The 10,212-nt window shown below is 39.4% G+C and overlaps 1 protein-coding gene across 12 annotated transcripts in view; it reads right to left on the bottom strand.

Annotated features, from left to right (window-relative positions):
- Positions 1-3,818: 3,818 nt before the first annotated feature.
- The window catches only part of FOXP1 (forkhead box P1), a 586,984-nt gene continuing 580,590 nt past the window's right edge, over positions 3,819-10,212 (bottom strand). For all 12 annotated transcript variants that reach the window (XM_047746914.1, XM_047746908.1, XM_047746900.1 and 9 more), the window contains one exon: positions 3,819-8,641. In XM_047746914.1, the coding sequence (XP_047602870.1) occupies positions 8,497-8,641 (145 nt within the window). In that variant the 3' untranslated portion in view covers positions 3,819-8,496. The remainder of the gene's footprint in view (positions 8,642-10,212) is intronic.

The raw sequence follows: 10,212 nt of genomic DNA, 5'->3' as shown, positions 1-10,212 counted from the left end.
GATAGCTACGAAACCCTTCGGCCTATTTGAATACTTGTGCCAGAGTTTAAATTTCTGGATCAGACCTACAATGCTCTCAAGTACTTGAGGCTCTCCCCCTCCACCCCCGCCATACATAGAGTCCTAAAGTAGCAAGCTTGATTTGAAAATAAATTATTAGTAAACATTTGAAAGTGAGAAACAAATTATTCCCAGAACGCTTAGCTCATTCTTTGAAATGCACACTCGAGAATTGCTGAGGTGCCGTTCCCATGAGAATGCTTGAATCTCTCCCTAAATCATAACATGGGTAAACTTACCGAAATATTTTTACAATTTTATTAGAGGTTTTAATTCACTGCTTTATCTATCTCTGTTAGACTGCAAAATAGCTTTAAATATTCAAGTGGTAATTAATGAATCTTTTATGTTGCAAATCAAACATTTTCATCTGTGCGCTGGTGGAGTAGCAGTGAGGAAGGATTCAGGAATAATTGTTTCTCCCAATTCCACACTGTTGACTAGCTCTTGTACCTTACATTTTAGGAGTGAGCTTGCCTTTTTTTGCCTAGTGGGGCTCATGCTCAGCGTGGACGAGGTCTGCTGTCTTTCTGGAGGTCAGGATTTCTTATATGTTTCCTGCCAGAGACATTCCCGACTAGATGGAAAGTCTTTGAATGTGGAATTTTTGCTTGAGTGCAAAATAATAAAAAGCATGTGTATGTTAAAAAAAAAAAAAGGATCAGCTTAATGGCAAATGAGCATTGGCTTACATTAATATTCTATTACAGTAAAAACTTCTATTTAATAAATTTTCTCCAGACTTTTTTTTTCCTCCCAGAATCTAACGTACTTTTCTAAGTGGCATGCCAACCTAAAGAAAGTATACATGATACATTTGATTTATGTTAAGTCAATAACGTGCACAAGCCATTTAAAATTGTATTTTAAGTGTGGAAATAGCAACCCAAGGAAACACATACAACTCTATATATTCAGAAGGGAGAAGTGTTAGCTTTTCAGGGGCTTGAAATGCCTTGCAAATATTATTCTATTTAAAAGATATTTTAAAAATGTGGTGCTTTCTGTCAGATGGCAATAAAGCAAGTCTGAAATCCTGTCATATAGTTCAGAGCCCCAGATGAAGCTGGTATTAAAGACTTCACATGACAAAACCATTGTCCTTTCCTCTCTCTGCCACTTGGGAAAAATGGCGCCAAGAGCAGCTCTTGAGAACGTTCATGAAAGGGCTGAGCAGTCCGTCACTGGAAGCCTCTCTGTGTCCTTCCCTAATTAATACTGGACTCGGTGACATTTATGTATCAGAGCAATAAGCTAAACAGGAAACAATTTATGTCACCTAAAGCTTTTTAACAAATCGATGCAACTATTTGTAATTGCTTGTTTCACGAGATTAAAAGTGCTAAGGCCTGGTCTTCGCCCACGGATTTGTGGTCAACCTGACCTGTGCTTCCGTTGTTTAAAAAGAAAAAAAAATGGTTGGTGGGGGCGTGTTGGTGATCAGCACTGACTTCCATCAAGTAATCCATATTGCTAATATTCCTGGAATTTTAATGTAGTTACAATTTATAGCCGATCAAATGTGGTTACCTAAATTGCTGTTGCTAGTAGACAGTTTAACTGTCTTTATTAATTACAGTATAATTTAATGTTTGAGTACCGGCACTTGTGTTGGTCATTTTTACAGCTAGAGCAGTTATCTGCCTTATGACGAACCATTTTAGCATTTTCAATGGAAATTTGCTAATATGATGAGTGATAAAAATGTCACAAGCTGGTAAATAATGATTATTGCTTTGGCTGAAATTAATTCTTGAAAGGCCGGTTACCTTCAAATTAACATTATAACTTGAAGCTTGTCTTTTTCTCTTCCCTATATTCTTGGTATAAGCCAAAAAAAAAAAAAGTTCATCATTTCAAATATATATGTGGTATTAAGCATTGAGTATCATTTTACAATCAGAGTGGAAATAAGACGACATAGGGTTTTGTTTTTTTAAAAAATAAAATCCTGTTTAAAAATAAATAAAAGTAGGTTATATCTAGAGTGATGGCTTTCTAACCCAAATATTGTCCCAGTTAAACCAGTGTTTTTGTATGTAATTTAATTTCCCTCCAGTGTGAATTCTGTCTTAAACCTTTCATCAGTCAGTTCCTTAAATGAAGGTTTGAGACCCAACTTCACTTTATTTGAATAAAGAATACTTTTATTTGACTCAACTACAATGAAGATGAAAGATAAATTGTGATTACTACCCTCTATGTAAATATGTAATACTGAAGAAGACAAACTCTAGTAAGAAAAACGAATTAGACTTTGTTTTGGTGCACTGGGGGGGGGGGCGAGGGGGAGATCGTTAATATCATGCAGTTGTTTGTGTTGCTGTGAAATCCATCTTACTGAGTTTAGGTTCTTTCTTTTCAAAGGCCTCCATGTAAGAGAAGAGCATATATTTTGGGCTTGCTGCCTCGTTTACCTGAGCAACCGGCCTTAAATGAATGTGTACAAGAGGATGTTCCTGCTTCAGAAGAATTCCAGAAATACAGTAAAAACGGTACTACACACCAACCAGCAACATCTTCCTTAATGCACCGGCAGACTTGGTCTGGGTCCTTCAGCTTATTCAAATATGTGTACATATTTAATTTTACCAACTGCATATGCTGTAAGCAGTATTTATGTTTAAGCCTGGCATTTAAAGGAATTTCAATTAACCCTAATATTATATTCTTAGTAGCTAGATGAGAATTAAGGGTTCAAATGTTTTATTAATTATCAGACTAGAGGGCTTCTAGACTGTGGCGTAACTGTTAATGAAAAGAGGGCACTACTTTGCAACTTAATAGCAAAACCTATATTAAAAAAAATTTTTTTTCCTAAGATGGGTTTCTCAAAACAATGCTGGGAAAGCACGCTTACGTGCCCCTCACCAGCAGCCGGTGCTTGGCCGAATGGCGGCAGCTCGGTTCATTTTCAAGTCATCTTTTGGCTTGGATTACACTCTGAATTACAGACACATCGGTTTTTTATGTTACCCCGGTTTGGACACTTCCAGTGCTGCTTTCAATATACCAATTTAATTTTTACTGAAAGATGATGCCCAAACTCGTCAATCCTCAGGATATATGCGACATAATAGTATTAAAGACAAATGGCAGGTTTTTTTTTTTTTTTTTTTTTTCCCTTTTATCAAGGTAAGCGATGAAACAAATCTGGAAATCAAGACGGTTTTTCTGGAATATTTAGTTCGTGAAGCTTCACTGTTTTCTATACTGGATGCAGTTATCTAGCATACTTTTGATAGAATATTTTTATAAAATCATTTGTTCTAATCTAAGCATTTATCATTATATGCAAAAAGATTTCTTGATGAGAATATTATAGACGGTGCCTGTTTTTGACATTAGCATTTTATTTGGATGACTAATCTTGCAGATGTGAAATTTTAATGAATTATTCATGAAATTGCTTTCCTCTGAAATTTTAGTTTGCTCTTAATGCTAGTTATTAAACATTTTGTTTTTTTTTTTTTCTGTATAAAATTTGATGAAGAGAAATAAGGGTGTGCTTCCTTGGGAGAAAAAGGTAGCCTCTATCTTTTCAGTGTTTTCCAGCTCCCTAAGTGGAGACGTAGCACTTTGAAATCCTGAGGATGAGCGCTTCAGCCCTCTGTGATGATGAAAGCTTTTAGTTAAGATTGATTTTAATTCTGTGTTGGAAGCAGCTGGTGATACACAGAAGGCATATGCCTAACATACAAGATCAGCAGGTCAGAAGAGGGAAAGAAACTTAGGCTGTCGCGACTTTTTACTACCAGTGTGAACAACCAGCATGTTTATTGCATTTGAGAATGCCATCATGTCAGTAATGAGTACTGACTATACAACATTTTTTTTTATTGTCTGTATCCACAGACACGGAATGATGGAATTACAGTTGATGTCAAGGAATGAGTTTCTTTTATGCCTTATCAAAACAAAACGAAACAGAAAAAATTGTCGTTCCTGGCAGCACATATCCACAAAGCACCGTGTGCACAATCCGGACCGGACCCTCTTCCTCGAGGCTTCTGGGTAGCAGAGATCGTGCGAACCAAACTAGGCCCATAAAATGCCTTTAGAATCATTAAGTCTCATTCTCAGGATAAAAAAGTGAAACCGACATTCAAAAACATCCAAAATATCAAGAGGGGATCCTGTGAACCAACAGGTACCCCCCCCCAAAATTCAAAATCCTTATGAGCGTGTTCTTTGTACCCTTGGAAACAGAGCTCAGCTGGAATGTGGAAAGGAGAGGAAATATTTTTTAAAATTTTTTTTTTCATGATAAAATAGCTAGTGATTTACATCCATCAGATTGTGGGTGCAGAATCCCAGGTCTTCTTGACTGGGTCTGACGGAATGCAGGGACTAGTGTCACAGCTGTCCCAAGGTGGTGAGGCTGGTGGTCACTGGGCACATACAGTAGCCTTGATGCTTCATCTCACGGCTGGTTCACTGCGGGCAGCGTCACACTCTTACAAGGACAGACTCTAGGGACAAGGATGGATTCTCATTCCTGACAGTGCATTTGCCTGATACAAGGGACTCTCTCCCTATACGCTTTTCTTGGGAAAAAAAAAAAAAAAGTAACAAATTGTCTTTACATCTTGGCACCTTGTAAAGTTTTCCTTTTTTTTAATACAAAAAGTTCAATAGCTTTGACAACTCCCCATTATTAATCACTACTTCACTGATAAACTTTGAAAGTGTGACCCTGGCATTTCATCATGCAAAATATTTACTGCAGCAGGAGAAAACATTTTTTAAAACAGCATTTTTTTTTTCTCTTTTCAAATGTATGAACTGATTTAAGATAGCCAGGAAGGCAGTGGTAGAATAAACACAAGGGATAGGAATGTATCAAAAAACAGATTAACACACATGCGCACGCGCGCACACACACACACACACACACAAATCTGTACAAAATGCTCTGATCAATGAGAACAGAAACAAAACAAAACAAAACAAAACCTGTCAACTATGTTACAATTTAAAAGCCAAAGGGGAAAAAAAAGTTTAGGGAATTTCTCCCTCCCACATGTCAGGAAATGTCATCCAATATTCTTAAAGCAAGGATAACTAAATAAAATACATGTGCAGCATATTCTGCAATCCCATTACATACAGTAGTTTTTTTCCAAAGCTATTTTTTTTTTTAGTATCATTAATATAAAGCAGTTGCACAAAAAAGCAAAGGTGTTTTGACAAAACAGGTGTATGCATTTATTCCTTTTTAGGAACAATATCTAAAAAAAGAACCGCCCTCCGCCCTCCCCCAAAAAAGACAAAGATTCACACAGACACATCAGAATATATGTACAACGTAATAAACCCCATCGTAAAGAAGCGCTGGAACTCCCCCCCCCCCAAGGGATACAGAATCAGAATTGTAAAAATCATAGTGAAGTTTGCTTGCTGTAAAGCCTGAGATTTTTTTTTTTTTTCAGTTGGTTCTTCTGCAGGGCTGTGATACCTGCAAAGATATGTAAAATCTAATTTTTCTTTTTTTTTTCTTTTTGCTACAGTCTTTAGACTAAGCATGCAAGACATACAACTAAGTGCAACTGAGTGAAATGTATTTTTTTTTAATTTTCATCATTCCCTAAAGGTTTGAACTGAGGTATGCGTACTAACAGTTTCTCATGCTGTTATCTTTACTCATGTCTAGCTACACATGCTGAGAATGAACTAATCTACCAGATTTTTATCCTCTTTTGAATACCAAACTAACCAGCAACCACTCAGTTTAGAAGCACAGGGCCCCCTTCCCATGACCCTGTCTGGCTACTGCCTGCACATCATGAAGCTGCCTGGAAAAGTTTAAAAAAAAAAAAAAAAAAAAGAAATCTCGAGTGACCACAGACTGCCCTTTATACAGAAGCAGAGTGAAGCTTCAAAAGAAACTGGCAAAGAAGTTTTTGTACCAAGCTTATGAGTGGACGGGAGTGTTGCTTTCTTTCTTTCTTTTTTTTTTTTTAAATGAAAAATGCTGACCCAAAGCCTAATTAGAAAAAAAAGGAAAAAGGAAAACATTAAAACAAAACAAAACAAAAACAAAACCGGAAGATCAGTGCCCAGACAGAGCAAAAGTGAAGCAGTGATCCTAGCATGGTCCTTAAAATCAAAGTGGCATACAATCTTTCTGAAAAACAAACAAAAAAATGTATTCTAGCAATGGTACTATGTGATTGAGTTGCATTGTAGAAGCTTTTCTGTTTTCTTTCCATTGTATCTTGACCGTCTCCCTTACTCCCTAATTTGCAGTGGCATCCATTCATGTTTCTGAGATGGGACTCCCTTCCTTCCCTTGCTCCTGTAATACTTTCAGCAGCCCCGTAACCTCTCGTTATGAGTTTTGGTCTCTGTTGAGGTACAGAACAAGAAAAAAAAAAAAAAAAAAAGTAACTTTGGTTCCATTACCTACTTGGTCTTCTAAATTTTTTCTATGATGAAGGAGCACTTCTCTCTCTCAGGTTAGCAATAGCCTAGAACTCATTAATTGCCTCTAAATTCTTTTGCCTCCTTTGATCAACAATAAGAGGATATTTGGCTTCATCAGATAAAGCATAAAACAGAGAACATAATTTACCTTTGTGTAATATCTTTGGTAATTTTAGAAAAAAAAAAAAAAAAGTACAAAGAATATAAATTAAGCTCCGAAAGGCTCTCAAAGTAAAACAAAACAAAAGCTACGGTCCTAGATAAATAAATGAGTGACAGGAAAGTGGGTGCAGAGTGGAGGCGTTAAGGGGTTCTAAGGACTGAGGTTGTACTGACTGAGGACTGTCATGTTCTGGGTGCCATGTATGTTTCTCCAAATGGCCAGGGGCGCCATGCGTCCCCAACTCCTCGATGTCGTCTACTGTTAGTTTTGGATGCTGGCTCGGTGTGATAATATTGCATAACAAACTGAACCGCAGTACCAAATTTGCACGTTTGAAATGAACACTTTCGCATTTGCTGAACTCAGTCCTCATTAACTTCCATAACAAATTCAATCTGAAATCTAATTTGCATTCAAACAGATTAATGCCACCAAGCAGGTCTGGACTGTTGGTTAAATTCAGCGCTGCCACCACTTTCAGTGGAGTTGCCCAGAGAAGCCAGCTTTTTTGGCCGTTTTGCAAACAAAGCAACCCAGGCAGGTTTCAGCCTCAGCGAGCCTGTGGCCCATGGCAACCTGGTCACCGGACGGAGAGCCTTCCATGGCCACACCATATAGTAGGAGATCTTCGGGGTAGGGGTGGGGGGGCAGGGGAGTGCTGCCTGGGTTTCCTTAGCTGGGGAAATGCTGTGGCATTTATTAACTGCAATGGTAGCTGCAAAAAAAAAAAAAAAAAAAAAAAAAAAAAAGACACCACCAAAAACCAAAACCCAAAAAAACCCGAAACCAAATCCGAAACAACCCCCTTCCCTCCTCCAATACTGCTTTGTGGAATGAATCTGCATTGTTCCTAGGGTGTCTCTATTCTTCCTTTTTTTTTTTTTTCTGTCATTCATTCTCTTTCTGGCAGGACTTCACGTCTGTGTGAGAGGACCTTCATGTGTAGAGTGCAGCATTTGGGACCTTTTTTTGAAAAAGACCAAAACGGAATGTTTTCTGACTTTGGAGAAAACGTGGTGATGTCTGAAGGAAACTGGAATGAGTGACAGAAAACTACAAACGAGAAATGACATTCAGCTTTTGTATAATAAAAACACCTATTTAACATTCATCACAAGGTACAGAAAACTTGAAGCCTCCAGGAGGCCATGGGCCCAAATGGAGGCCTGAGGTCAGAACTTAAAATGGTATAGTAGAAGCAAAAAAAAAAAAAAAAAAGCAATACATTAAAAAGTTTGGGATAATTACTTTTTAACCCCCTCCCCCCAATACACACACAAAGGCCTTCCCCATCCCAACTGGAAGCAAAACGAGAACAAAAACGAAAAAAAAAAAAAAAAAAAAAAAAAAGAGGAGTAAAGGCAGTGATAATCAACATGCAGTACTGTGCAAATAGGTCGTCCATTGGAATCCTTAAATTCTGGGCAGAGGCTTGGTCTGCAGCTTAGGTGCACATGCTCAGTTGGGTGTCCTCAGTGTCCAATGTTGGCAGGACTGCAGTTCAAAGTCTGCTGCTAAAAGTTAATCAGTTTAGCAAATTTACAACACTGATGTTGACTGTTAAGAGAGGAAAATCCCAAGTACCAAACAAGTCCATCCAATGCACAGAGTACAAATTCCTTTTTTCAACAAAAAGTAGAAAAATCAAAAATACTCCCAAATGGGATTCTTGATGGCACTAAGAGTTAACACGTTTCAGCGTTGTCAAAATGTAGTGAAAATCCTCCAGACTGTACAACAAATGGAGAACAATTTCACTGCTAACTTTTGACGTGTTTTGTTTTTTTGTTTTGTTTTGTTTTGTTTCCCAATCTTCGTTCTTGGGGTTGGCCCCCGCCCAGAGACGTTCACTCCATGTCCTCATTTACTGGTTCGTCTTCGTAATCTCTGTCGTGGTCAAAATCTGGACTGTGGTTGGCTGTTGTCACTAAGGACAGAGGCCCTTCAGCTTCCTCTGGATCGAGGGGTTCTTCTTTGACGTGCACGGGATGCCTGGAAGAAACGAAAACAGGTTCACTCGGAAGCCCCTTCCAACCACGGTAAGTTGGGGGCTTTGGGCAACAGAAGCCACACTCAAGGACTGTACTGTGCCCCAGGACAGGCACTAGCCACGTGTGGCTCCTTAAATGAAAACTAATTAAAACCTCCCATAATTTAAAATCGGAGTTTCTCTGTTGCACTGGGGCAGCCCAGAGATGACACATTTCCATCATGGCAGAAGGTTCCTTTGGGCAGTGCTGCTCTAGAATGATCTCTGGCCAGAAGCAGCCTCTCTTCTCCGGGGGTGTGCTTACACCACCCTGAGCACTCAAGTCACCCTGGGCTCTTGTTAAATAAAGAGCCACATGGGACCCCGCAGGTCTGGGTGGGGCCCGAGACTCTGCCTCTCTAGCAAGCTCCCAGGCAATGCCGCTGGTCTGAGGAGGACCACACTTTGAGTACCAGATAACAGGCCCCTCAGTGGCATCCTGTGGAGAGAAATCCGAGTCTTCAAATCATTACTTGAAATAAGAATCTGTAACACAATGGTGGTTTGTGGGGACCACTGAGCGCGGGAGGCTGGGCTAATCATGGCTTGCTGTGTGTTCTGCTTTGCTAGTTAACATGCAGAACCTGTGAAAGAACTCTCCAGAGACCGACCCCAAGCGAGGTTCTATCATTAATCAACTTCAAGCAAACACAGCAAAGAGACACCATGATACATGCTTGAAACTCCAAATTAATGCATATTTTTACAAACTGTCAATAAGGTAAGAAAAGCCCTGCCAGGAAACACAAACGGAGAGGAAAAGGCTCGCCCAACACAACAATATGATAAGAAAGCAGAGCCCCGATCAGAATAATAACGCTGTCAGCTGTAAACAAGGCAAAACAAGAGGGCCGGCTGGTAGCGGCCACTAGGACGCCGCAGCCTGTGACGGGATCTGCCAACTCTCTCATTATGGCCTAGCGCAGGGTTCACCCGAAGGGGACTGCGGGGAATCCCGGGAAACCACTCCGATAACAATTGGGAAATGTTGTTCGTAAATCATATTTACAACCGATCCTTTGCAAATACAAATTACTGTCTGTGGCAAGCCTTTTGATATGGAAAAGAACCATTCAAGTTAAAATGGTCCCATCGCTGGGACCGGCTGCAGAAGGGAGGATTTTTTAATTGACATTATCAAGTATTAGTAATAAGAGGTGGTACTGGGATGGCTGATTTCCTAAATAATTGATGTATGCAAACCCCGAAGGCCACTTGAACCATTTAAAAACAAACAGGAGTGCTCTGGACTGCCCTTGATGGTGTGAACCTTCAGAAAACCAACTGACTCTAAAATTAGCGCAGGGTACAGAGTGTCTAGGGGTAGATGTCAGGATAAACAGCTTTTCAAAAATGGTGCCCATCTTCCTAAAAACTAGTTGCAAAATGAAATGTCTCAAAGTTGTAGTCCATTGCATTTTCCTGGTTGTGCTCCATCCTTTTTCAGTTTTTTTCATGGCCCTACTTCTCTGTGTTTCTACAGGGACCAGACCCAGGACTGGCTGCGTACTTTGCAGAGCCCCAGTGAATTGTG

Source organism: Lutra lutra, chromosome 1 (genome assembly GCF_902655055.1).
Source record: "Lutra lutra chromosome 1, mLutLut1.2, whole genome shotgun sequence".
NCBI classification, from domain to species: Eukaryota; Metazoa; Chordata; class Mammalia; order Carnivora; family Mustelidae; genus Lutra; species Lutra lutra.
This window is presented reverse-complemented; position numbering and strand designations above follow the sequence as displayed.